The 27,791-nt window shown below is 47.3% G+C and overlaps 1 protein-coding gene across 1 annotated transcript in view; it reads right to left on the bottom strand.

Moving 5' to 3' along the window:
- SLC6A1 (solute carrier family 6 member 1) overlaps positions 1-27,791 on the bottom strand; it is a 45,561-nt gene that overhangs the window by 5,122 nt on the left and 12,648 nt on the right. The window contains exons 2-13 of the mRNA XM_032120653.1: positions 13,122-13,526; positions 12,038-12,169; positions 10,565-10,665; positions 9,069-9,178; positions 8,827-8,959; positions 7,434-7,568; positions 7,213-7,316; positions 6,873-6,997; positions 4,791-4,903; positions 2,596-2,727; positions 2,014-2,116; positions 658-758 (exon numbers count right to left, since the gene is read on the bottom strand). Of these exons, the coding sequence (XP_031976544.1) occupies positions 658-758; positions 2,014-2,116; positions 2,596-2,727; positions 4,791-4,903; positions 6,873-6,997; positions 7,213-7,316; positions 7,434-7,568; positions 8,827-8,959; positions 9,069-9,178; positions 10,565-10,665; positions 12,038-12,169; positions 13,122-13,356 (1,524 nt within the window). The 5' untranslated portion in view covers positions 13,357-13,526. The remainder of the gene's footprint in view (positions 1-657; positions 759-2,013; positions 2,117-2,595; positions 2,728-4,790; positions 4,904-6,872; positions 6,998-7,212; positions 7,317-7,433; positions 7,569-8,826; positions 8,960-9,068; positions 9,179-10,564; positions 10,666-12,037; positions 12,170-13,121; positions 13,527-27,791) is intronic.

The following is a 27,791-nucleotide window of genomic DNA, read 5'->3' as shown; positions in this document are numbered from 1 at the left end:
TCTCTGGTTAAATACTGGGTCATGTACTGCTTGATTAGTTTGTTCTATTGCATCTGGGTTCGGTGTATGTGCAGTAAATTTACATTTCTTTGCTTATTCCTTCACAAGGTACTGAATGGGATTAACTGGATAAAGTTTAGGATCAGGAAAAGGCTGTCCTGTGGTTTCCAGTACAAATTCCTTGCAGAGTTTGCCAGAAAACCCACAGCAATGCAGTATAAAATGATTAAGACATGCCACAGAATCCCAGGAGAGAACATGGGTTTAGAACCATGCTGTGTTACCAGAAGGAATTCAGTTCACAGAATGTTGGCATTTTTGTGTATGTGGAAAATTTAGATTTTAGATCACTACATTCTATTTAAGAATAGAAAAAGATAGTCAAAATTTGTTCCTTGCAGTTTTCTAACTTTGCCAACCAAACTCTTGAGCATTTCCAGAGGTCTAATAAAAATCCTGGCTCCTCTTTTTGGGGCACAAACTTCCTCTAATGACACTGCTTTTTGTTTATTGCCTTCAATGGGATTGCTCAAATCCTTAAAAAGGGAGTGAGGTCAGAGCTACTATGAACCTGTGAGGGTGGAAATGCCAGGGCTGCAGCACCCAGGCCACCTCATTTACATCCCTTCAACCAGAGAATAAAAGTTTGCTCCTTACTGCCACAATGATAGGAGTGAAAAAGGACCAGCAGAGTTTCCACCAGATGCAGGGTCTGTATCCCACCATCTCTTGGATGTTGTCATAAAATCTATTAACACCTGGACAGAGAAATAAGAAACAGCAGAGAAATGGAATCAGCTGGAAGCTCAGTGGTTCTGAGAGATATTGTCATAAATTATCAATGTATTTGGAATCTCCACGAAGATCCCAAGATAACTTTTCACCTGTCTGCATGGGATAAAATGTGCAAGGTCAGAAGCACCAAAAATCTCCTGTTCTCACTCTTCCACATCATAATTAATTAATTAGAGACCAGCAAACTTATTCCCATGCAAGATGAGGAACTTGCAGATGTGAAGGTCAGATGCAAGAAAGACCCTTGATCGATTTCAACTCCAAGTCGAATTAGAATGAGAAATTTAGGGTGTATTTCACAGTTATAAAAACCCCAACCCAGCCCAGCATTAACCAGCTTCATTGCAGTGCACACCATGCAGAAGTGGATCTGACATCAGAGAGGCCCTCGTGCTGCTGCTGCTCTCCATCAGCTTCCCAAAGCTGTGTCTGTCACGCATTTATAGCTCTGATTTCCTCCTGGTCACAGCCTGGAGCTGATAATTCCAAGGTGTGGCTCAAGCCCTGTATGGACCATTCATTTCAGATCCTGTGGATCCTTTCCAGCTCAGACTAGTCTGTGATTTCTGTGGTAGTTTTGGTGTATTTTTCCATTTGCTGGATTCACCAGCAGTGCCTCTCCCCTGTCAAAGGCTGCTCCATCCGCTCAGCCCCACTAAAACCAGCAGGAAGGCCCCAGTTCTCCAGCTCTGGAGCAGCTGGAGTGCCTTGGTGATGGTGGGAGCAGCTCCTCAGAGGAGCTGACACAGCTCTGTGAATATCCCACTGATCCATTAATCCTTAGAGCCACAGACTGCTAGTCCAGGCTTCTGGATATTTTAGGGGAATTATTCCCTAACTGACCGAGGAGCCTGGCTCACTGCAGGATCCTGGAGTGAGGGAATTTCTGGAAAAACAAAATATTACAAAGCCCCAAAACCATAAAGCATTATGTACCCAACACCTCTGAAGATCCAAGCTTTCCAGGGAAGAGGGACAGGAAAAGAGATGAAATTTCACATTTTTAGTATTCCTGAAACACCTCAAGACTCCCAGGCCTTGGGGTAGGGTGTTCAAAAGGCAGCAGCACCTTCCACAAACCAGCTTGGAATTATATCCATAGAAACCAAGGCCACTTCCAGTTCCACCCCCAGCACGTGCATATTCAACTGGAGATCAGAGGAGGAATTATCCTCAGGTTGGGTAAAACTTAGGGAAAAAGCCAAACATGCTGTTTACCATAGCACCAGGATATCGAGATGCACTCAAAGAATACGAGGAACAAGAGACTCATTCCGCTGGCAGAGTAGTAGTCAAAAAGCTTAAATACATAGATTCCACCCTAAAACAGAGAGGAAGGAAGCATTGAAAATAGTGCCAGGCCTCCAGCTTCAGAATGTAAGACACAAACTAGCGGTGGTGGATAGGCTAGGGGCCTATTAGTGCAAATTAATTAAAGTGGTTAAAGTCTTTTAAGGCTTGAGGTCATTGCTGACAAAATCAAGATTGCTGCTGCTCAAACCTAAAAGTTTAATTTCACTTTTTGCTCTTTGTTTAACAATTTAATCATAATTTAATCATTAATCATCTCCCTCAAAGAGTTTGCAATGCCAACATCCATCCCCAGCTGCCACTCTTTGGACTGTAAGGGTGTGGAGCTGTGCATTTTTGCACCCAGGGACCACAGGGGTTCTACACTTGAGCTGCCAAAATCTTGGACAGCGTTGATCCCTGACACTTCAGTGATTCCTGGCTGGGTTGGGGAAGGGAGAGGCAGGGAAGATGCAGGTGCCAGGCACAGATCCCCCCTGCCAGCAGTACCTGAGTGATGTTGGACAGCCCTATCACGTAGGACACGATGCACACGAGCGCGATGAAGATCTCCCGGCGGTTGCGCAGCAGCTTGGGGAACTCGTCCACCAGGGCTGTGATGAAGCCTTCCACGGTGCAGAACTGCAAGGGAAGGGAAACATAAACCACAACAGCACAATGCAGAGCCCTGCCATGGCAGGGTGGAGTTTTGGGGAGCAGTTTGCTGCTGGACCCTTCGCTGGCCTAAGGCTGCAGCCGTTCGACGAGAAATGAAAATTCACTTGACTGCAGTGGAAGCTCTGCTCCTGAATATCCTTGTTTCTGTCTAAAGAGATCTGCGCAAAAAGATTTCCAGCTCGAGGAACACTCAAAATTCTAAGCTATGAACTGTAGCTTTCACTCTGTGAGCAGAAATTGCTCTTTTTTTGTAATAAAGATGATAAACCTACAGTTGAGGGCTTTGATCCCTCAATCCTACAAAATATGCTTCTTTTTTATGTGATTTACTCACATACATGAAAGCCAACACACAGAGAAAGTCTAACCAGATTAGTGCTTTGTGGAGAAGGTTAAAGATTCTCATATGATTCTCATATGGAATAAATCAAATCTCTTTTGTATCCCCAGAAAACATTCTAGCTGAGGCCGTGTCCTCCAAATGGAAATCACAGCCACACTCCAGAATCCTTCTGCGAGCGTGTATTCAGATTAATGCTGTCATTATGGTGGCTGCAATAGTGAAAACCAGAAGGTGGGTAAAGTTTTATTAATTTTCAGCAGTGCAATCAGAATTCAGCCAATGGTTACAGCTCCCGTAAATTACAGTGTATGAAATGTTCCCGTGACAGACAGAAAATGCAGAAAGCATGACAGCCTGTAGATATATATTCTTTTTAATAATATTAGACCACCTTCCTCAGCTGTTAGTTGCCTAGAGACAAGTGCTTTCAAGAATATTTTTGACCCAATTAATTTCACAGCAGTTTGCCCCCAGGTTGAGCAATAGGTTTTAGTGTCAAGCCTGAAGCTCACTGAAAAACAAAGAAATAGAAAGTATAAATTTTCAACTTTCTTTCATCTCCCGGGATAAAACGCCCTCTTGGAGTTTTTGTGTTCACAGGCTGAAGTCAGCTTGGATTTATAGAAAATGATGGATTTTCTCTCCTGCAAGACTGGTACAGTGCTAAGCCAGTACATCCCACATTCCTTTACGTGCTGGGAAGGCTGTGCTAGGAACTGGGAGCTGCTGGTTTGCCAGCTGCAGCTGATTGCAAGTGAATTAACACATCTGCCTAGGACAGGTCCCACAAAAATGATCCCACATTTCAGCAGGCAGGAGGGACTTCCCTGACCAAGCCCTCCGAGTATTCCTTGCAAAATCAGGCAGGGTGCTCTCCTCAGCGCTGGCAGTGTGGTTGTTCTCTGTATTAAAATCAGTGCTGATTAGCAAAAGCTTTTGTTGGACATAGTTATTACTGAAGGGTTTTATCCTGTGCCGTGTGCTTTTTTATTTGTGTCACAATAACCATTTCTAATTATTCCGTGTCTTAATTATTTAATTGTTTTACCTAGACAGAGAATATCTTACTGGGATTTGCAAAACCCCAGGGTGGAGCCTCCTCAATCATTTCCAGTTGTCAGACACCACCCAGAGCTTAGGTAAGGCCTGATCCAATAAAGCTGTGATCCTTTCCCTTGGGAAGTGATTTCAGAACACACCAAGACACAGAATGTCCTCAGTAATGATCCCACTGCCCCCTGAATTTACTCCAGATGCTAAAATGAAATGTGTGGTGCATCTTTTCACTCCAGTGGTGAGTCCTGAAATCACCTTTCAGAAATACCTGTGGCATCTAAACCTTGCAAAACTTATCCCAGTGTCTTCTACACAGCTGAGCGTTGCACAGATATTTTAAATATTGTGATTTAACAGGGAATATTTCGAAGGTGAGCTCCTTTTTGCCTGCAAAATAAATTTTCTGCCCATTTTTCATGCACTTCCAACAGTTCATGAAAGAGCAAAAGTGTCTTAGCATCAGTTTTTAACTCAGTCTTTCCTCAGTGCCTCTTATTCTTTATCTGATTATTCCAGGCACCATCCTGCACCACTTCCAGCTGGCAGTGGAGAGCACAGGGAGAGCCCAACCTCGTTCCACACCATGGCAGAAAATCTGTATTTTCCTTTGTTTTCAGCACAGTTTTACCTGACTGTCAATGCCCAGCATGAGCAGCATGGAGAAGAAGAGTATTGCCCACAAAGGGGAGATGGGCAACTGTGTCACCGCTTCTGGGTACGCCAGAAATGCCAGTCCAGGGCCTGGGAGGGCAAACAGGAGACAAAACATCAGTGGGGTGGGTCAGGGCTGGGATTCTCTGCTGCTGCTGCTGCGGTTTGAGGTTGGTTTGGACAGCTCTGGATGCAGCACCCAAGCAGGGATTTCAGCTGTTCAGCGCTTGCTGACCACGAGGGCACTGCAAGGACCTGGTTTTTAAAATGAACCAGCCAAAAGGAAAAAAACCACCCCAAAAGCGCCCAAACCCAACCAACCAGAATTCTGTCTGCAGCTGAGAAGCTGCTCCTGAGAGACCCCTTGGCATAGCCAAGGCAGGAATTTTATCCTTGGCTAGGGTTACGTCTGCAGGCGCTGCTCAGCTCTCTCTCCCCTCAAGCAGTTATTGACAGCTGCCATCCTCTGCTTGGTGCCGCTCAGAGGAGAAACAGAGACAGCTCAGAAAGGAGAAGACACTTCCCAGCATTTCCAGCATTCACATTTGCTGGTCCCTTCCATTCATTCTCTCAAAATAACACCTTTTAATAAACTCTGAAGTTGTGGACAGCCAAACTCTTTTTTCTTCTTGCTAACTGCTGATGGGGGGGCATGGTGTTGGAAGGAGGATATTAATTCTTATTTAAAAGGAGGTTTTTTTGTTCTCATGGCATAGCTGGATGTCAGGGTCAGAGGGAAAACTGCAGGAACTTTAATAAACACAGAAATAAAGCTCATGTGCTTCACCTAAGGAGTGGCCCTGACTTTTCAGTTTTCATTAACATTCTGTCAGTGACAAGTGCTTGGTCACAGCTCTCAAACCAGTGGAGCAAGGGCTGGCATCAACACCTGGGTTGTCAAAGCCTAATGAGGATTTTGAAGCGATTAATTGCTAGCAAGAGCAGCTATGATTGGAAAGCAGTTCAGAAAGCATTCCAAATAGCAGTGCTAAAAGCAAAATAAACCTCAGATAAATATGTTAATTTTACCCTGTTACACATTCCACAGGAATGCAGCTACACTTTTTAATAATTCCATTTGTTTTATAAAGCTGTATAAAAGATGGCAAAAAAAACTCTCATGGTGGTAAAATCTAGCACCAGCCTCCAAGCTTGCTAGGAGAAATAAAAGCCTTAATTAAAAGGTCAAATTTTCAAATTTCCTTTGCAATTAGCGGCCATGGGCATCTTTCAGAGGTCTCTTATCAAATGTACTTATTATGATGTAAAAATATTGTCCTGTTTGCAGGTGTAGCCTTTACATAACTCTATCCATATCAAACACATAAATCCTAAAAGCTTATTTCACACCCCACTGCCTTTCCAGAGCAGCTTTTAACAGCAGTGCCTGCCGTCATCCTTTTGCACCCAATCTCTTTGTATGCGCAATTTATTGGAGATTAACTTTAGGGCTTAAATTCCCCACTTTTCTAACTAAGGAAATACCTCAGTGGGTTGTGTTTGCTAATACAGTTATCCAGATTTTGTCCACCAGTGAGTTCCAACCAAGCTTTGAGTTATGAGATCCCTCCCTGTGGCCAGAACTGCTAAGTGAGTATCTGGTGCACCAGCTGGGTTAGGGCAACCATCTGCTCTGCTGCTTTGAGCTTTTTCATCTGGAAGGCAGACAAGAAACTGCAAGGAATAACAGAATCCTCCCATGGACGTCTCCCTGCCCTAAATAAAATGACTTTCATGATAGAGGGTCACCTGAAATAGGTGTAGGTCTGAACAGGTGAGAAATGGTTCTGCCTCGAGGGGCTTAACCTCAAGGAATGGGAGAAGGAATTAAAAACCCAACTGAATTGGGAAATATTAACTAAAAAACACCCCATAATGATCTATAGTGACCAGCGTTCCTCCTGCTCTGCCTGGAGAGGCTTGGGACAACGCTCTCCCTTTCGGAGGCTGAAGGGACAGGGAGCTGAGGAGCTCTGAGGAGGGGTTTTGAGCAGCTGCAGGAACAACCTACAAGCAAAAAATAACTGATGCACAGCTTAGAGGAAAAGATATCGGATACCTGATGCTGCAACATCTGCAATAGGCCTCTTTGTGACATTAGCCATGAATCCCACAATGGAGAAGATGACAAAGCCAGCAAACATGCTCGTGCATGAGTTTATGCAGCACACTATGATGGAGTCCCTGAAACAAAGGGAAGGGGCTTTAAGCAGCAGGGAAAACAAACGTTCATCCTTTGTCCCACTGGTGTAAATGCAGTTACACATCTCACCCCCAGCCAGATAGAACAGTTAATATTCAACACTAAACTTTATTTCAATTATCTGTACACAGAGACAGAGCTCAGCTCCAGCTGAGACAGGCAAGTGCCACTGCAATATGTGCAGTCATCTGCTTACCTGTAAACATTATTGTGGAAAGGGTTGTAACTTCCAAGGGCAATCAGTGAACCAAGACCCAAACCGTAGGAGAAGAAAATCTGTGTGGCAGCATCCAGCCAAACCTGATTGCAGGAAACAATTTTTTTAAAAATCTGTTTCTGCACTTGAGGAGCAGGTGATATGTCTGAAAGGGGAACAGTTAGGAGTGAAACTTTTGTTTACCAGGATGGAATATTTACCTCAGAGTCTGAAAGCTTACTGAAGTTGGGAGTTATATAGAATAAAATGCCTTCCTTTGCTCCAGGCAGTGTTACACCACGGAAGAACAAGATAAGCAGCATAACATAGGGATAAGTAGCAGAGAAATATACCACCTGATGTGAAGAAACAAGACAGTGTAAGTGGGAAAGGAAGAATGATCAAAAATATTTGCTCCCTGAAAATACTCTAGCAGCAACTGAGGATGGCTCTTAAAATTGAGGCATTTATCAATGGCAAAGCTTGGGGAATTCTACAGCAGAATTCCCTAAACTCCAGGTCTGAAGGCAGGTGGCTGTTGCCTATTTTTCTGCAAAGGGAATAGAGTGGACTAGGATATTTTCACACATTTTTTTTTTGTATTTAACACAGGGAAGTCCCAAAAGCACAAGGATCATGGCACCAGGATCCTGCTCATAAAACATCTGGCAGTTTATTTTTCCCACTCTCTCCTCCTCTGTATTACAGGCTCCTATTTCTTGCCTTTCCAAAAGTCCCATAAAAAACCCATTCTGAAGTCAGACTCAGCCCTCTTCTTGCCACGTACTTTGGAGGCAGGAGAAATAAAATGGTTTGCTCTGAGCTCAGCTAAGCCCTGTTCAACACACAGTTTGAAGTGGGTCATAGCTACAACCTCTTGTCAAAAGCTAACAATCCATTCCTTCAGTGTGAAGAAATCCCAGCCCCCGGCACCAGACCTGAGGTCTTCTAACCCAACCCTTCAGCTGACACCAAGCCCCGTTGCTGTGGCTTTTCATTTCCCTAGGATTTCTTCCAAGAGGGAAAGGCACGAGCCAATGCCAAGTGTTGCTGCCCTTTCATTCAGAAAGGTCTCTCAATAATTTCCTTTAAACGAGTAGGAAATCCTAATTTGCACTCACAACCAGCCAGATCCCAGGAAGCACGGCATGAAATCCTCTGGGAGAACCACAAATGTTTCCCACTCAGCGTGAGGGGAGGAGGGAGCAGCTCTTCCCAACACTTCCTTATGCATCCAAGCCCAGCAAGAGCTGTGCAATAAATGCACAATTCTTGCTAGAGCCAAACCACTTCATCCTCACCCTATTGCTGTCCAAACCAGCTGAAATATTCACCCCAGGAACAAGCAGGAATATTTTTAGCTGATTTTATACCTGGCCAAGCCAAGAAGCCTGTAAGTGAAGCCTTTAAGGCTGTGGTCTGACCTGGCTACAGAGGAGCCAGCTCTTTCAAAAGCATGGGGCTGCACCAATCCGAGGAAATACAAATAAAACACTTCACAGCACTGTGCCAGCCAAACTGCCCCCAGTGCCTCTTACCTCAGGAATTTTCAGAATATTTGAGCAAAATGGGCATTTTTAATTGAAAGGGATTTACAGTACTTTTTAATCTTACCTTTCCAGTCCAGCCTACCCCCTTCCAGATACAAAAATACACCAGAATCCAGGCAATTGCCAGGGTGATTGCCAGTGGCCATCGGATTTGCCCCGGCTTTTCCAAGCCGTCGGTCATTTGGTGCATGTTGCGTCTGCAACGAGCCAGAACGGGGCATTTGGCATTCAGGAGATAAAACAGGAAGGGTAACAAGGTGATCCTTGAGCATGCACGGGAAGGAGAGAGGAAAATGCTGAGCTTACTCCCAGAATTCCACCACGGCACTTGTCATGTTGGTGGTGTTTGCTAAGGTGTAGTTGGAGAAGCAGCGGTCGGTGTTCCAGGGGTTCTCACAGTGTTTCCACGGGAGGGTCTGGTGAAGGAACAGAACCAAAAATCTGAAGTCAAACACTTTTTAAGCAATCTTGACCTCAGGTATTGCTCTCTTTGCTAGAACTGACAGCTGAGTGCAGAACTAAAGCACCTGGAGCTCTGCAGACATTGATCTCCCTGGGGTAAAAGTTATTTAACTTCCTATCAGCTGTGGGAGGCAGATGTGGAAATATTCCTCCTTTTCTTTAACATAGCAGCCCAAATGCTCTGCATTCAATACACTCACCATGAGAGTATACTGAAACACAGAAAGGACCTCCTGGAGGTCCTGGTACCTCTTGTTGAACACGATATAATAAAGTTGTGATGGTTATTGATTAGAGATTTTCATTTTCCCCTCAGGTCAGGGGAAAGTAATTAGAAAAAAGTAACACTTCTGTTTGCTACGTGCATGTTCTGCATGTGTCCACTACATCTTTCAGAAGTTCTGAAGAGCAGAACCTGTTTCTGATGATACCCATTAGAATGGGCCTCATTTGCATACAACTTAGAGATCCTTCCCATGACAATTGTTGGAAAATCCTCTCACAGAACTGTTGTATCAGGGCACTGCCTGCTTTATACACAAGAATAAGAGGCTTCAAGGGAATTAGAAGTCAATATTCATTTAACATGGGCCACAGAAAACACTTCCAGACTCTGCCTGACCTTTCACATCAATGACAATTCTGAGGATAACAAAGAAGAAATGGTCAAGTCACTCCCAGACTAATTAATGCAAATTTGGTCGAGGGAAAATTCTTTAAAGCCGAGAACAAGCCAACATAAACAAAATGTATAGAAGAGACAACTGAACAATGATGCATTAATTATTGAGACTTATGTAAGGATGCTTCTTCAGATGGCCAAGCCCCACAAATCAGACGAGACTTACTCAGCTGATGAATCACCCTTGAGGGGGGAAAAAAGGCAGCTAAAAATAAAGTAAACAGGAAAGAAAACAAAGCAAAAATAACAACAATGAATGGAAGTTCAGAGCTAATCAAATCAGAGACCTTCCATTCCATGGGGTTTTTTTTAATCCTCCATCATTAAACCATATTGATAAATGATACTATTTCCCAAAGAACTCATGTTTGTGTGGCTGCTATTGAAGAAAAATGATAATTAGTCGTACACTAGAATTTTTCTTGGGGGAGTGACTGGCCTGTAGGCTCACAGTTTTCTGTTCTAAATCTCTTGTGGAGAAAAAGAAAAATTAAAAGGGATTTTTACGAAATAGTTTTTCTTCAGTAAGGATGGCTTATCCCACTGTGCATGCTGTGTTAACCTCACACATCTACACTGAGGCAGATTAGTGACTTATCCATATTTTACTTGGCTATACACTCAACAAACAATTCCCCATCCCCTGACACACACTTACAGTGGTAAAGGAATTATACAGGTAGTATATGGCCCACGAAATAATCACAATGTAGTAAATATTTAGCCAAAAGGACAGGACTGCAGCAGCCAGTCCCACACCTGTAAGGAAAACAAAGAGAAATGAAACAAGGGAACTTTCAGCTGCAGTTCAGGGCAAACACAACACATGGGGCAGGCACCACTCAGGAAATGTTGTAGAAGTGAGGATTTCAGAAGGGCCAGTACACAAAGGTCATTATTTGGGTGATGGCTCAGTCACCCATGAATTCACTGCCAGTGTTCAGCTCCCTGTGTGGTGCAGTCCCACCTGCTGCTGCTGCTGCTGAGAGTTCCCTGGCATGTTTAACTTGCAGGATAAAGAGCCAAATCAGCTCATTCTCTGCAACATCAGCCCCACAGGACCTCGTGGCAGATGCACACACAGTGAGAATGCGTTCAGAGGCATTTAGGACACGGGTCAGAGTGCCTGGTGCTCAGCACAGGGCTGTTATGACAGACTAAAGGAACGTCAGGGTTGCATGATGAGGATGCCTCATCTTCTGCTCCACGTGGACACTCCAGGGGTGTTCTAAACTATCCAGGACAGTTGTTCCACAGCCCTGAGCGGGAGGAAGTGCTCACAATAACCAGCAAAATGCAGAGCAAGGTTGTACCAACCCCTACCAACAGCAGCAACTCGAGCACAAACCCTTCTCTGTGAGAGACAATTTAATCTCTCTGGGTTTTCCCAATGCTAAATCTCCCAGAGCAAAATTCAATCCCAACAAACTTTCAGCTCACCCTGTGCTAATTGCCAGCCCTACTGTGTGAGGTGATTTGTAACACCATGTGCAGCTCTGCTGGGCCAGAACTCAGCTCGGGATCTTGGGAGTGTCAAAGGATTTGGGATTAGAAGGGTGAAAAGCATCGTTTGAAAGGTTTGTGGATCTGTGCAGAATCGGGATTAAAATCCCGAGGTTCTGGCAATCAGACCTCAAACTCAAAGTCTGAGTGTGGAGTGAGCTTGTCTTAAGGAATTCAGCATGAAATTGCCAAAGGTGTCTGGCTTTTGAGTTTCAGTTTTTTTAAAAAAAACCAGGAGATACCAACCTCTCTGAGCTCAGACAAATTTACCAAAGTTCACCAAATTTCTGTGAACAGTTCCATACCTGCTCACACAACTGCTGCTGGATATGCTATTTTCAACAGTCTTTATACATTTCTACAAAAAAAACCCTAAAAGTTTTTGAAGTTCAAAAATAAGTTTGTTGAGATTCTAATGCCTAAATGTTGCTATTTTTAATGAAGAATAAAATATATAGCCCAGCATGTTTCAAAATCATCGGTTACACCTCAGAAAATCAGTGTTTTCCCTAGAAAAATCATGGTTTAAATATAAGTGAAAGGCATCAAGAAACATTCTTGCCCCGGCACTTTGTGGAACTTCTGCAATATGGGAACAGGTGAGGAATAATTTGAATCCATACTGTACCTTTGAACATTGGAGCAAGCTTCCACACTCCAAGGCCTCCTATAGATGTATACTGACCAAGGGAACACTCCAAAAGGAACAGTGGAACTCCAGCAAAAATTAAAGTTAGAAAATAGGGAATCAGGAATGCACCTAAAAAGAAGTTTTTAAAAAGTCTGTTACAGCGGGGAAAAACACGGCTGAACTTCCACTGTTTCCATCCCTGTCACACACGAAAAGAAACCCACAGATTTTTTTTCTCTCAGATGTAACTTTGAAAAAATATTAGTGGAAATCACACGAGCACTTCTGAACCAGCAGCCCAAGAGGTGAAAATAGGAGGAAAAACTTATCTCCCCATCGTTTAAATATTTTCTGTTGAAGTAAAAAGCTGAGATCCAAAAACCTGTGGGCTTTGTTGCCTTCATCTCTCATGGAGAGCACAAAGGCTTGAACCAGCCCTGGCTGCTTTCCAGCTGGAGCCAGCCTTTTATGGGGAGCTCAGAGTCAGTTGCAAACCCTATGAAATCCTCTCAAAACTCAGCCCAAAAGAGAGGGATCTGCAGGGTTGGATGAAGGGCATGGTGCTTTAGTTCTGCTCTGATACTTTATGGTCTTTTAAGTTCAACTGCCAGCTAGGAGTTAGAATAAACTTCAGGGCAGAGCTCAAAGCAGAGCTCCCCACTCCAAAACGGCTCTGAACCTCCTGGAAAAGTGGAAAACAAAAAAAAAACCTCCAAAAAACTGAGAAACCAAAAAAACCAAACGAAACCAACAACAACAAAATCCCCCCAAAAACCAAACCAAAAATTGGAAAAAAAACCCGAAACCAAAAACACCACAGCAAACAAACAAAAAACAAAACCCCAAAATCCCTCCAAAACCAAACCAAACCAAACCAAACCAACCAACAAAAAGGAAAAAACCAAAAAAAACCAAAAAACCCTAAAAAAAAAAAACCCCAACCCCCCAAAAAACCAACAAAAAACCCCCAACCAAAACCAGCTATATGTATGAAAAAGCTATTAAAGCCAAGTTTTGATTTGTTGGTCATTTTCTGGTGACTCAACACACCAACCGAGCCATAAGGACACAGCAAACGTACCTCCACCGTTCTTGCCACACAGGTACGGAAATCTCCATACATTCCCTAAGCCAATGGCATAACCTACACAGGACATAAGAAAGTCAAATTTCCCTTTCCACGTGTCTCGGTCTGGAAGGTCCGTCTTCTTCTTCTGCACTTTTACTACCAAGGTTTTGGGCTTGTCGTTGGTGATGGAGGCGTCGACCTCGGTGGAGATCTGGCCGTCCGCCACTTTGGTGCCGTTGGTGGCCATGTCTCTGGGCTTGGCTGGCGAGGCTCTGGCGGCGGCCGGGCGGGAGATTTCAGCACCAGTCCACGTGGACAGCAGCTTTGCGGCTCGTGGCGATCCACGCGGGAGCGACGGCGACGGCAGGGACAGCCCCGAGAGCCGGGACACGGAGCCTCAGCGGGGACCGGAGCCACCTGCGAGACACGGGGACACCTCAGACACTCCCACCGAGCCGAGGCCTCGTGGAAGGGCTTGGCTCTGCTCTAGGGATTTGTTCTTGACCCAACACGAAGCAGGGTAGAATCAGCACAGTGTTGGAATTGTAAAAAGAGGAAAGGCCCCGTGGCTCCGGCGGGGGCAGAAAATTGCAGTCCAAAACCAATGTGGTTGATAAGAGCAAAACTCCGTTTATTAGCAATCCAGAGGCACTTATATAGCAAACCAGCTTGTTAACTCTTAAGTGGCTTAAAACTTTTCAAGGCGAATTTCTACTTCTACCTAATTGGACTTACATTGGCAAGCTTCTACAGTTATGTTATGATTAAAAGAATTCAGAGTTTACCTCCCCTTCTCTGGGTCTTATCTGAACAGCTGCAAATCTTCAAACTCCCTCTTTGTTCCCAGCCCTGTTTTTTCTTCACACAAGAATTTTCTCATGGAGAGTTTTTCTCACGCACAGGCCTTTTGCTTACAAGGCCTATTGCTACAGTTTTTTTATTGATCCCATAATTCTATCAATGATTCATGCCCCTGATCCTTTAATAATTGCAACAGCACAGTCCCTCCAAAACAATCTCTAAGATCCGCTGATTATATTTTTCCCCTGTAGATCTCTAATGAGTCTACAGAGAAAAGATTTAAAAAAAAAAATCAAGAAATAGCAGTTGCCACTTTTAATAGTGGATTAATACTAAATTTAGAATGTTCACTATTAACCAAAACAATCTCCAAGATCCACTTCATGTAATTTTCCCTATAGACCTCTTATGAGTCTACAGAAAGAATTAAAAAAAAAAAAAAAAAATCAATAGCAGTTGCCACCTTTAATAGTGGATTAATACTGAATTTAGAACGCTCACTATTAACCAAAACAATCTCCAAGACTCACTTATTATCATCTTTCCTACAGATCTCCTATGAGTCCGCACAAAAAAGAATTGAAATAAACACCAATCAAGAAGTAGCACTTGCCACCTTTAATAGTGGCTTCACAGTGAATTTAGAAAGTTCACTATTAATCCAAAACAATCTCCGAGACCCACTTATTATATTTTGTCCCTATAGATCTCTTATGAGTCTACACAAAAAAGAATTTAAAAAAACCAACCAAGAAATTGCAGTTGCCACCTTTTATAGTGGATTAATACTGAATTTAAAATGTTCTCTATTAACCAAAACAATCTCCAAGACCCACTTATGATACTTTTCCCTATAGATCTGAGTCTCCAGAAAGAATTTAAAAAAATAAATCAAGGAATAGCAGTTGCCACCTTTAATAGTGGATTAATACTAAATTTGGAATGTTCAGTATAAACCAAAACAATCTCCAAGACACACTGATTACATTTTGTCCCTACAGATCTCTACAGAGGACTACAGAAAGAAATTTAAAAAAAATAAATCAAGGAATAGCAGTTGCCACCTTTAATAGTGGATTAATAGTGAATTTAGAAAGTTCTTATCTAAAACACCTTTCTCTCAAGTGCTCCCAAAGGAATTAAACAATAAACCAGATCAAGCAACTGGCCTTAATCCTGGGTAATGATGTCAAGTTTTGCATGCAGTTATAATTAGCTGTTAATGTAAGACGAATGTTTCACGAAGCTGAAATGATAAGCACAGTAAGATGACAGCCTGCAAGGATCACCCCTCAGTTCCTGTTTCCAACCACTCGTGGCCTTTTTAAAAGACCATTTTTCTCACTATGTACAGTTTCAAAATCTAAATGAAAGAATCATCAAGGAAGCAATATGGATTATGAAAAATGACCTGGTGTGTTTCAGCCAACCCTGAAGTGCTTATGGCTCCCACAAACTTCCACAGCTCTGCTTCAGCTGGAAAAAACACACTGAAATAATGCTTTTCATGTCTTCTGTGACCCATCCACAATCAATTTATTGTCTATTTTCCCTTGATAACTCCTTTTACCACACGTCAGACCAGTGCTCAAACCAGAGGCTCCAACACATGAAACACTTGCCAGGGTGAAGCTGCACCCTGTGCTGGTAGCACCGGGCACGAGGTCAGGCAGAGATCAACAATAATTCTATTTACAGACTTGTATAAAAGAGGATTGGGGTTATTAGCCATGCACTTCTAATGGAAAATTATATAAAATAATATAAATAAAATTACAATTGAATTATATAATGAATATAATAATATAAATAAACATAAAATGTGTAAAGGCTGTGCTTTTCTTCAACTTCTCATTTTAGATCACTGCATGATCATAGTGCTTATTAAAAAGCCACATCCAACTATTAAAAAGAAAGCTTTTGTTTGGAAGCTGTAGAAGAATCGGCTGTAGGTGTGGTTGGGGTGAGGAGAGAACAAGGATGGTGCTTGTAACCTTCCTTCCTCTCCGTTCCACTTCAAGATGGGACTCAGAGAGGGAAAATCCATCTCTGCCTACACCCTCACAAGTCCTTCTGTGAGCAAATACCTCCCTTCACAAAGCAGTGGACCGAGTTTTCCACATCCCAACGCAAGCCTGTCCAATCTCCTGTACCAAACCCACCCTTCCTGGCTGTGCTCAGCGTTCCAGGCAGTCCCGGCAGTGCACTCCCTGATGCAGGAGGAAACAGGGATAATTGTGATGGCAAAAGGGGGCTCCTGTTGGGAGGCTGAACTGGGAGGACCCCAGAACTGGGACCTGTCCAGCTGCAGGGCCATCCATGGGTGGCTGGAGCTAGCTCCAGGGTGCAGCTCCAGATGTGCAGTTTGCCAGCTCCATCTGCTGCTCAGCAGCCAGAACTGAACGTGGCTCTTCTCAGCCAGCGCAGCCTGGATGGAAAAAAACCCATCAGGGTGTCCTGGTACTTCACAAACAGTCCTGCACTAGATTAGATTTGTTGTTGTTGTTGCAATTGGTGTTTGGGTTGGGCTTTGTCATCAGCAGAGCTTCCAAGTATTGGAAGAGGCTGAGTGTGTTCAGGATGAGTGGAAAAAAAAACCAAACCCAAACCACCATAAAATCCCCCTCCAACAACCCAACAGTGCAGGGAGAGATCTATATGTACATCTCGTTTGGTTCATAATGAAGGAGAAATTCCTGCTCCCAGCTGGCACCAGGGATCTGGGCTGAGTCAGAAGGGAGCAACCAAGCCAGGAGGAACATGGATTGAGAGGAGAAGGGATTGAGAGGAGCAGGGATTGAGAGGAACATGGACTGAGAGAAACATGGATTGAGAGGAGCAGGGATTGAGAGGAGCAGGGGTTGAGAGGAACATGGATTGAGAGAAACATGGATTGAGAGGAGCAGGGATTGAGAGGAGCAGGGGTTGAGAGGAACATGGATTGAGAGAAACATGGATTGAGAGGAGCAGGGATTGAGAGGAGCGGGGATTGAGAGGAACGGGGATTGAGAGGAACATGGATTGAGAGGAGAAGGGGTTGAGAGGAGAAGGGATTGAGAGGAGCAGGGGTTGAGAGGAGCAGGGGTTGAGAGGAGAAGGGATTGAGAGGAACAGGGATTGAGAGGAACGGGGATTGAGAGGAACATGGATTGAGAGGAGCAGGGGTTGAGAGGAGCAGGGATTGAGAGGAGAAGGGGTTGAGAGGAGACGGGGTTGAGAGGAGAAGGGGTTGAGAGGAGAAGGGATTGAGAGGAGCAGGGATTGAGAGGAACGGGGATTGAGAGGAGCAGGGGTTGAGAGGAGCAGGGGTTGAGAGGAGCAGGGGTTGAGAGGAGCAGGGATTCAGCCCCTCAGATCTACAAACAGGCTCTGCCGGTGAGTGCTGGGTGTGGAGCCTGTCCTTGCTGCTCCAGCCCTCCCAGGCCCTGCAGAGCCTGGTGGGCATTAAAGCCTCTGCTGAATGCTGAGAGAAATTCAAGACTCCGTGACAAAGAGAAACCAGAGGGTTAGTTAGGAAATCACAGGAATAAAGCAAGGAACCTCCTGGAGGAAGAAGCCCAGACCTGTTTCAGTACCTCTGTAATGCTGAAACTTCCCAAGACACCCCAGCACATCTCTGCTGAGGGCGAGGTGGGGCTGGCAAGCAGCCTTTTTATATTAAAAGACATTGTAAACAGTGGTTCAAACAATCACCTGTGGGGATGTGCTTAATTTTATGACACAGCACAACCACTGCATACACCACAAGTATCCAAAACCTCACCAGTGGCAAGCCCAGCAGAGGCTCCTTTTGAGAGGATGGAGGTGGGGATTGATCAATTTGCTTCTTACCCACCACTGCTGGTGTCATTATTCCATCTGGAAACCATGCTGGAGGTTTTACTGGCACTGGCACCCGTGCACGGACATTTGTGCATTTATGGTCCTATAGCAAATGAGCATCAGACAATGAAGAAATACTTCAGTTCCACAGTTTTGAAAGTAGGGATTTTTCCAAACTATGAGAAGTAACTTTCCCCCAAGCCTAGGAAATAATGATAATAAATGACAACAGAAGTAGAGTCTGATCTCCAGTGCACACTCTCCATACACTGCAGTGCTTTCTGACTCGCACACAACAACCCAGAAGAAGTGGCAGTGCAGCAGCAAAGATCCTGGGTACACGCTCTCTAATCAGATTAGGCAATATCCCACAGCACTGGGATTTAAATCTAAAATTGCTCTGACATGGAATGGGACAAAAAGACACTTATGTAAGCTCTGTGGGTTGGCCTGGGCAGAGGGAAATACAAATTGCAGCTGTCAGGCAGCAGAGCAGGTACGGCACTCGCTCTCCAGCGCTGGCTTTGTGGGAAGGAGATGGAGAGATCCGTTAAATAACTCGGGCTTTGCTCCCCCGCTCCCTCCACGCCAACCCTGAGTGTGCTAGGAAGGGCACAGCAGCTTCCCACCACATTCCTCAGGGCACAAAAGAGCTTCCTTGACTTCAGTTACTAGGGTTGCTGAGCCAAGGGCTGAAAGCCCTCTGGATCAGGGGTTGGATCCCAGCTGGTTGTCCCGCAGCACCACCACGCTGGAGAAGAATGGCCTGGGAGAGCCAAGCTCACATAGCGGCCAAGGGCATGGGCACTACCAGGGAAACTGCAACAAAGACAGGGCCACTGCACAAAAGCATTTTTCTCTCTCCTGGACTGCACAAAAGTGGATTGGAGGAGTTTAGGGCTGGCTGTGGAAAATGAAAGTGAACAGCAATATTGCTGTCATCTTTCACAAGTTTTCTTGCTTGTGGCAGCACAAAGCAGGAAAATCTCTATTTGTGCACGAGCAGCTGTGCAAACACTTCTGCTCAGGACCAGGCCAGGAAGTGGGGCAGAGTAGAGGGAAATGCAGCAGATGAACTCTCCAGAGTGTGGTGCCTAAAGTAGGACATGGAAAAGGATTTTTAACATGTCTGTGTAAATGTTAGTGTTGAGCAAAGCAGAATTCTCCACTTTGGATGCCTGAAACTTCTGAAGAACAGGGATCCAGTGCCCACTTCTGGAAATCCCAGCTCGCTGGTTTCAAAGTCACCTGTAAAACCTCACCTCAGCAAACTCCTAACTGTACACATTTATGAAATAACCAGAACTGCAGAGCTAAACCTGGGAAAGCCTTCTCTCTTCTGGCACAGATCTTTAACCCAGCTGTGCTGACAGAAAAGGCATCAGAACCTCAAAACCAGATGCTTGTGCACATCCCTGCCCCAAGCCCTGCAGAAAGGTACCTAACAGGGCATCAGGGCTGGGCTTGGGGAGGGCTCAGTGTCACAGGCGAAAATGCTGGTGATTGGTGGCCAAATATCCACCAGGAGAAGGCACCACCATGGTTTGAGCAGCAGAGAAGGCTCACCTCCATTAATTCTCCACTGATCAAAACCCCGACAGTTCCAAGGCATCTTTGCCCTTCTCCACACAAGACGCACTAAAAGTAGGGAAGGCTCCAACAGAAAGGAGGCATTGGACCAACTTGGACAAGTTTTGCCATTCCAGTACGAATTATAACCTGTCCTGCTGCTTCTGCATGTTCACGTTCCAGATTAATTCATGGTTTCCTTCAGCTTCTACAGACAGGCCAAAGCTCTCAGCCAATTCCAACAGTAGAGCATAGCTCAAGCAGGGTGGCAGAACCAAGCTCTGTCCAGCAAACATTTTTATTTAAAACAAATTTTGCATTGATGTGAAGCATGCGCTCCCACCTGAGCCAAGTTCCTCAGTGTAATCTGGTGCTGCAAAGAGCAGCACAAGAAGGACACAGAGGGAGGATCTGGCTCAGTTTCAAGCCTGGCAGAGGGGAGCCCATGTTCAGGTTTCACATTTTGCAACTTTTCTGATGTTTCTAGCTGAGCTCCCCACTGAGAAGGTGTTAAATCAGATCCCGTCCTTCCTAGGATTATGGGCTGTACTTCCTTCCCAGCCTGCTCTCTAAATCCTCCAAAAAGCATCTTCACCAGGCAGCCAGAGAAACCAAAATGAGCCCTGGACTCGGAGCAAGGGGCCAGTGTTGAGGTCAGGATGGCAACTGAGGTGGAACCAAGGCAGGGCCCCGGCAGCAGCTGGAGGCTCCGTCTGCCCCAGCGGGGGCTGATCCAGCTGCTGGGGCTGCCCAGAGCCAGCAGGGCACTGAGGGGACCATTCCTGAGGCAATTCCTGCTGTGGGGAGGAGAGAAGGGCTCAGCCCCAGGCCAGAGGAAATTTGGTGTTTTGAGCAGCAGCTTTTCCAAGGAAGGAGCCGCTGGAGTGGGGAGGCAGAGTTGGGGTCAAACAAGGTGTTATATATTATAATATTGGCTTCTCGCAAAGTATTAAGGTAGATATTATATAATGTTAGAAATGCTTTTGCTGTGCGGATGTAGTTTTCTCTCTTTTTAGCAAGAATGTTAGCAAGTGTGAGCAAGTAAGAGAACCTCCAAGCAAGTAGAGGATGAGGCCCAAGAAGCTGCTGATCAACACTTTGTCCAGAGAACAAAAGGGCCCAAAGGCTGCTCTGTCCAGAGAACGGGCGGCCAGGAGAGTCCGAGAGCCGCTATCACCGCTCTGCCCGGGGGGCAAAGAGGCCCAAAGCTGCAATCAGCCCTGACTGTCTGGAGAATTAAGAGATCCACCCCACCATCGACTCTTACCTAGTGGGCCCAACCCCAAGAATCAAAAGAAATAAAACCACAAGGCAGAAGACTACGCATGCTCTAAAAAGGCGGAACCAAGGAGTGGCCATGCAGAACAGCTCCGGGAAAAGTTTTAATATGAATAGAGAACAGACAGTAAAAATGGTATAAAAAGGACTCACCTCGAGCATCGGGTGTGCTCTTGGCAGAGTGCGAAGGCACCCGGCCGTTATCCCTTTGCTTTATTTTACGTGTCTCTTATTGTCTTTATATTAAACACTTTAAATTCTCACAGGAGAGTGAACCTCGTTTTTCACAAAGGGGTGAGACAAAGCCTGGACAGTAAGAACACAACAGGCCAGTGGATTTCCCTCTCTGCCTCCTTCCCCGCACGGTGCTTGGCACAACAGGGGGAAAATACAGGAACATGTTGAGAGATGACAGGACTGTCATGGAATCATCTAGGTTGGGAAAGCCCTGTAAGATCATCAGGTCCATCCCTGATTAACCCAGCACTGCCAAGCCCACCGTGAATCCCTGTCCCCCAAGTGCAACATCTACACATCTTTTAAATCCCTCCAAGGATGGTGACTCAGCCACTCTCCTGGGCAGCCACTTCTGATGCATGACAACCCTTTTGATTAAGAAATTTTTCCAAATCTCCAATCTAAATCTGCCCTGGAGCAACTTGAGGCTATTCCCTCTCCTCCTGTCCCTGTTCCCTGGGAGCAGAGCCTGACTGCCCCGGCTGCCCCCTCCTGTCAGGGAGTTGTGCCCTTAGACTCTGTGTTTCCCACCCAGCATGAAGCATAGTTGCTTTCTTCTGTGTTAACGAGTTCTTTTGAATTTATAAGTACTTGTATTAGCGGTAATGGCGCCCGCCCGCGGAGTGATCTGCCAGAGGGACTATTTGTGATGCGGTCCTGGCCCACGGAGGGATCAGCGCCCGCACAGGGATCAGCGCCCATGGAGGGATCAGCGCCCGCACAGGGATCAGCGCCCATGGAGGGATCAGCGCCCGCACAGGGATCAGTGCCCGCACAGGGATCAGCGCCCGCACAGGGATCAGCACCCGCACAGGGATCAGTGCCCGCACAGGGATCAGCGCCCATGGAGGGATCAGCGCCCATGGAGGGATCAGTGCCCGCACAGGGATCAGCGCCCGCACAGGGATCAGCGCCCATGGAGGGATCAGTGCCCGCACAGGGATCAGTGCCCGCACAGGGATCAGCACCTGCACAGGGATCAGTGCCCACACAGGGATCAGCGCCCATGGAGGGATCAGGGCCCGCACAGGGATCAGTGCCCGCACAGGGATCAGCGCCCGCACAGGGATCAGTGCCCGCACAGGGATCAGTGCCCACACAGGGATCAGCGCCCATGGAGGGATCAGTGCCCGCACAGGGATCAGCACCTGCACAGGGATCAGTGCCCGCACAGGGATCAGCACCTGCACAGGGATCAGTGCCCACACAGGGATCAGCGCCCATGGAGGGATCAGGGCCCGCACAGGGATCAGTGCCCGCACAGGGATCAGCGCCCGCACAGGGATCAGTGCCCGCACAGGGATCAGTGCCCACACAGGGATCAGCGCCCATGGAGGGATCAGTGCCCGCACAGGGATCAGTGCCCGCACAGGGATCAGTGCCCGCACAGGGATCAGCGCCCATGGAGGGATCAGTGCCCGCACAGGGATCAGTGCCCGCACAGGGATCAGCACCTGCACAGGGATCAGCGCCCATGGAGGGATCAGTGCCCGCACAGGGATCAGCGCCCATGGAGGGATCAGCACCCGCACAGGGATCAGCACCCACACAGGGATCAGCGCCCATGGAGGGATCAGTGCCCGCACAGGGATCAGCGCCCGCACAGGGATCAGTGCCCGCACAGGGATCAGCGCCCATGGAGGGATCAGCGCCCGCACAGGGATCAGCGCCCATGGAGGGGTCAGTGCCCGCACAGGGATCAGCACCTGCACAGGGATCAGTGCCCGCACAGGGATCAGCGCCCATGGAGGGATCAGCGCCCGCACAGGGATCAGCGCCCATGAAGGGATCAGCGCCCGCACAGGGATCAGCACCCGCACAGGGATCAGTGCCCGCACAGGGATCAGCACCCGCACAGGGATCAGTGCCCGCACAGGGATCAGCGCCCGCACAGGGATCAGCACCCGCACAGGGATCAGTGCCCGCACAGGGATCAGCACCCGCACAGGGATCAGTGCCCGCACAGGGATCAGCACCCGCACAGGGATCAGCGCCCGCACAGGGATCAGCGCCCGCACAGGGATCAGCACCCGCACAGGGATCAGTGCCCGCACAGGGATCAGCACCCGCACAGGGATCAGTGCCCGCACAGGGATCAGCACCCGCACAGGGATCAGCGCCCGCACAGGGATCAGCGCCCGCACAGGGATCAGCGCCCATGGAGGGATCAGCACCCGCACAGGGATCAGTGCCCGCACAGGGATCAGCGCCCATGGAGGGATCAGTGCCCGCACAGGGATCAGTGCCCGCACAGGGATCAGCACCTGCACAGGGATCAGCACCTGCACAGGGATCAGTGCCCGCACAGGGATCAGCGCCCATGGAGGGATCAGTGCCCGCACAGGGATCAGCGCCCATGGAGGGATCAGTGCCCGCACAGGGATCAGTGCCCACACAGGGATCAGCACCTGCACAGGGATCAGTGCCCGCACAGGGATCAGTGCCCGCACAGGGATCAGCGCCCATGGAGGGATCAGTGCCCGCACAGGGATCAGCGCCCGCACAGGGATCAGCACCCGCACAGGGATCAGCACCCACACAGGGATCAGCGCCCGCGCAGGGATCAGCGCATGCGTAGCTGGCAAAAACCAGCTTCACTCTTTGTAAAATTTGAAGGAAAGTTGAAGAAAAGGGACAGTTTAATAAAAGTTTAAGGAAATCAGGAGACAGCAGCACAAAGGGCGCTACGGCCGGGTGCTTCGCAGAGAGACAAAGGCGCACCTGTACAGCCAAAAGATCGCCTTTAACAGCGAGCTCCCGCAGCCAGCTCCCAATCCCAGCCCGCCTTCCCGGGCAGGGTTTCTTTCAGACCAGGGCTGCATTTCCATCCCCCGCTCTGGGAATCACCAGGTGCGTTAGGAGCGAGCCGATCCCGCTCCCTGAGACGCAAGGGCTTGCTCGAGGAGACCGTTCCTGTTCCTCTGTTCCAGCCACTCTGCTCTCCCCAAAACACCATTTCCTCGGAGCTCCTCTGAAACTGCATTTCCATGGACCCAGGGCTCCAGCAGCTGCAGAGTCGTGCAATGGGGTTTTTTTGGGAAGGGACCTTAAGCTCTTCCAGTTCCACCTCTGTAATGAGAATTTCAGGGCTCTAAGACTCACAGAACGATTTGGGGTTGGAAGGACCTTAAAGCTCATCCAGTGCTACCGCTGCCACGGGCAGGCACACTTCCCACTATCCCGGGCTGCTCCCAGCCCCAAAGTCCAGCCTGGCCTGGAACATTCCAGGGGATCCAGGAGCAAATCCCCCCTCTCTGGGCAGACAGAATGAGCTAAACCTGGCTATTCCTGAGGGAGTGATGGCAGCACAGCCGAGTCCTGCATCCCTGATTCCCACTGGGACTCTCCATGTCCTTCCTGCTGTGGGATCCATGAGTTGCAGTAGGATTTTTGTGTTTTGTGCTGCATTCCCAGCACAGCAGAACCTGTCACTCTCGGAAACACGGCCAGCATGACAAGTTTTTGCTCCCTTTCTGCTTTGTTTTTGCTGTGTTTTGTTTCTCTCGACAGCTGTTTTATAACTTCTGTGTTGCTGTTTAGATATCAAGCTTTGGGGCTGAAGTTTTTTTATTCCCAAGTGCTTGCTGGGAGTAAAACTACACATCTGCAGTGTGTGCACGTGGCTTGGGCTGTGGATTCACAATTCTGGGGCAAAAAAATGTCCCTTCACACCTGTGCTGGTGGTGGTGTCCCCTGTGAGAAGTTTGGTGGCTCGTTTGTGGCTCTCTCAGTTGTTCCCTTTCACAGAGCCCGGCATTTCCTCGCTTTTCAGTTTCATCCTGCAGAGCTTCGTTCCTGCTGCCGCAGTGTGTTCTGAACCCTCCGCTCTCAGCCTGGGGCTGCCTTTTGTGCTGCTCCTCCGTGGGGCTGCCTTGAGAGCAGAATCAAGGTTGGAAAAGACCTCGGAGATCACTAAGTGCAACCAGCACCACCACGGCCACCACTGACCACGTCCGCCCATGCCACAGCCACAGGTGTTGGAGCACTCCCAGGGGTGGGCACTCCAAACCTCCCTGGGCAGCTGTGCCAAGGCCTGAGCGCCCTTTCCATGGAGGAATTTCCCCAATATCCACCCTGAGCCTCCCCTGGCCCAGCCTGAGGCCGTTCCCTCTCCTCCTGTCCCTGTTCCCTGCGAGCAGAGCCCGACCCCCCGGCTGCCCCCTCCTGTCAGGGACTTGTGCAGAGCCACAAGGTCCCCCCGGAGCCTCCTTTGCTCCAGCCTGAGCCCCTTTCCAGCTCCCTCAGCCTCTCCTGGGGCTCCAGCCCCTTCCCAGCTCCATTCCCTGCCCTGGACACGCTCCAGCCCCTCAGTGTCCTTCTTGTCCTGAGGAGCCCAGAAGTGCCCCAGGATTTGGGGTGGTGCCTCAGCAGTGCCAGCACAGGGGACAATCCCTGCCCTGCTCATGTGCCCTCACCATGGCTGGCACAGCCCAGGGGCTGTTGGCCTCTTGCCCCCCTGGGCAGCCCTGGCTCGTGTCCAGCCACTCTCCTCAGCACCCCCAGGGCCCTTCCTGCCAGGCAGTTTTCCTTCAGGCCCTAAGACATGCCATGAAAACTCATCTGCTTGCTCCCAGTTCTAGCTGCCTCTAAGGAAACAAATTTCCTCTTGAGCTACACAGCAGAGTCTGCATATGAAGGGAAGAAAGACAATAGTTTCCTGAAAATAGCCTGTCTTGCCTCTCCCTAAAGTGTACCAGCCTTCTTATAGCACTTATCTGTCTCTCTTGAGATGCACAAACTGCCACAAGAACCCAAAGAAATGATAAGGATGCCATATTTAACCATGGCTTGGAAACAAGCCCACCACCACCAGGAAGGAAAAGCAGCTGCTTTGTAGTTTTCCAATCTTCACGTGCAAGGATAACTCAGCACTCCAGAAATAAAGATGAAAACCAAAAGCCACAAAACGTGACCAGAACTGCTCACATGTTGGTATTCCTGAGGAGATACCTGTGTAATTTAGAGCCCAAAGAACAGGTATCTACTCCCCAAGTCCAGCTTCAGTTCAGTGATGAGATTCACAACTGCTTTCTGTAGCTCTCCTGGTATGAAATTCCCTCGTGGTGCAAAGAGACAAAGCTCTAACCTGCAGTGAGAGCTTGTCTCTTATACAGTGTTGCCATCAAGGACATATTCTGGTCAGTTCCTTAAATAAATATTAATCACTTAATCCTCAGAAACCAGAGTTTCATATTTCTGAAGAATTGACTAGCCAATGTATACCTGTGCAGTTTTACGGGATTCTGCAATCAGTCTGAAAAAAAACCCAGTAAAATTAACAAAAAGAGAAACAAAACAGAAATGCAAGATGCAAAATCATGAAAAGTGCTGGCCACGAAGCCCAGAGCAAGGTTATTTCTGAAAGACAATGGATTTTATTCTTCCTGCTAACATAAGGGTCAGGATACAGCAAAACACACTTATACCACAAGTGCAAAATTATCCTGACAACCCTGGGAGTCTGCTTGAGGCCCATTGCAAAATCTACAACATTTTCTCATAACCACGTAATGATATTCCCTTCTGGACCCTGTAAGATTTTTGTTTAAGCCAGACAATGGATGTTGGAGGGAGATGCAAGGAGAGAGAAGCTTTTTCCACTCATCATGGAATCATATCAAAATTAACAGATAACCAGTCCCTTGCAAAGCTTTCATACTGATTGCCACCACTTCCCAATCAATCCCAGTAGCTCCAACAAGGCTGGGGGCACCCATAAACTATTGTGGGTGGATTTTTCCGCAACTCACATTAGCACAATCTTCTCCTACTACTTTATATTTACACATCACAACATTTTGGGCCAAACCAGATGGATTTCCAGCAATTTACAGAAGAACCAAATGGCTCTGGGGTACCTGCCTGCTTTGGTGATTCCCACCTTCTGGAGCAGTGTTTCCTTTGCTCTTTGCACTGTTGTATTTCTTTGCAATAAGGTCTTTGCCACAATTTCTAATTTGACCTCCTAGGCTGATTAAATATAATAAATATAATAAATAAATAAATATAATAAATATAATAAATAAGTAAATATAGTAAAAATACTAAATATAATAAAAGATAATAATCACCATCTACTGCAAGCACACACTCACTTCTAGCTCCCACACAGTAAATAAGATGTGCTTTAGCAAAGCAAGGACAGCATTCCCATATTTATTTGGACTCTTGGTTGTACTCCCATCCATCTGAAGTTTGATGGAGCAGGTTGATAGCACAAGTTACTGCTGCATAAAAATGGGTTTGCCCATTGTTTTTACATTAGTTGGGTGCCATTCTTTAGCCCTGATCGGTGTTAATTGTTGCTGTGCAGACCCCAAGGCCTTCCCTGAGAGCACACACTGGTTGGAAGGGGAGGAAACGCAACAGCTGGGGAACACGGAGAGGCTCAAAAAGGTCAGAGCTGGCAGCATCGGGGTTGATGCTACAACGGGTTCCATCATCCATCCCACCTGACACCCAGGAAATAACCCAACATTCCTGGTCCACCTTGGCCACAGAAACAAGCCAGACACGAGGTCAGAGGAGCGGTGGATTTACTGTCCTGAGCTGCACTGCAGACATCAAAGGTGCCAACCCACAGGTACCACCAACCCCAAGATTCGCTCCCCTTCTCCCACCCCCTTGCCTGGGAGGAGATGAGGGTGATAAACAGCCCACCCAGCCCTTTTTCCTGCTGTTTAGCCCCTTTTTTTGGCGTTTGTGGAACAGCTGCCCCCCGGTCCGTGCTGTGGCCGGAGCAGCCCCGGGGAGCTGCTGCGGGCAGGAGTTGGGCAGTTCTGACTTCCTGCCTTAGGGGCATTGAGCTTCTGCTGGCCCAGGGAGCTGCACAAAGCCCGACCTTGGAGACACACCAATGCAGGAAGCCAGGACAGAAAAAGGGAGCAGCAAGTACTCAGAAAGGCAAAGTAATTTGCCCAAGCAGGAGGCTGGAGCAGAATTTAGAGCAGAGTTTCTTTGCGTGCCAGTGCAATC

Source organism: Corvus moneduloides, chromosome 11, assembly GCF_009650955.1.
Source record: "Corvus moneduloides isolate bCorMon1 chromosome 11, bCorMon1.pri, whole genome shotgun sequence".
Taxonomy (NCBI): Eukaryota; Metazoa; Chordata; class Aves; order Passeriformes; family Corvidae; genus Corvus; species Corvus moneduloides.
The sequence above is the reverse complement of the archived record's forward strand: the minus strand, read 5'-3'. Positions and strand labels throughout refer to the sequence as shown.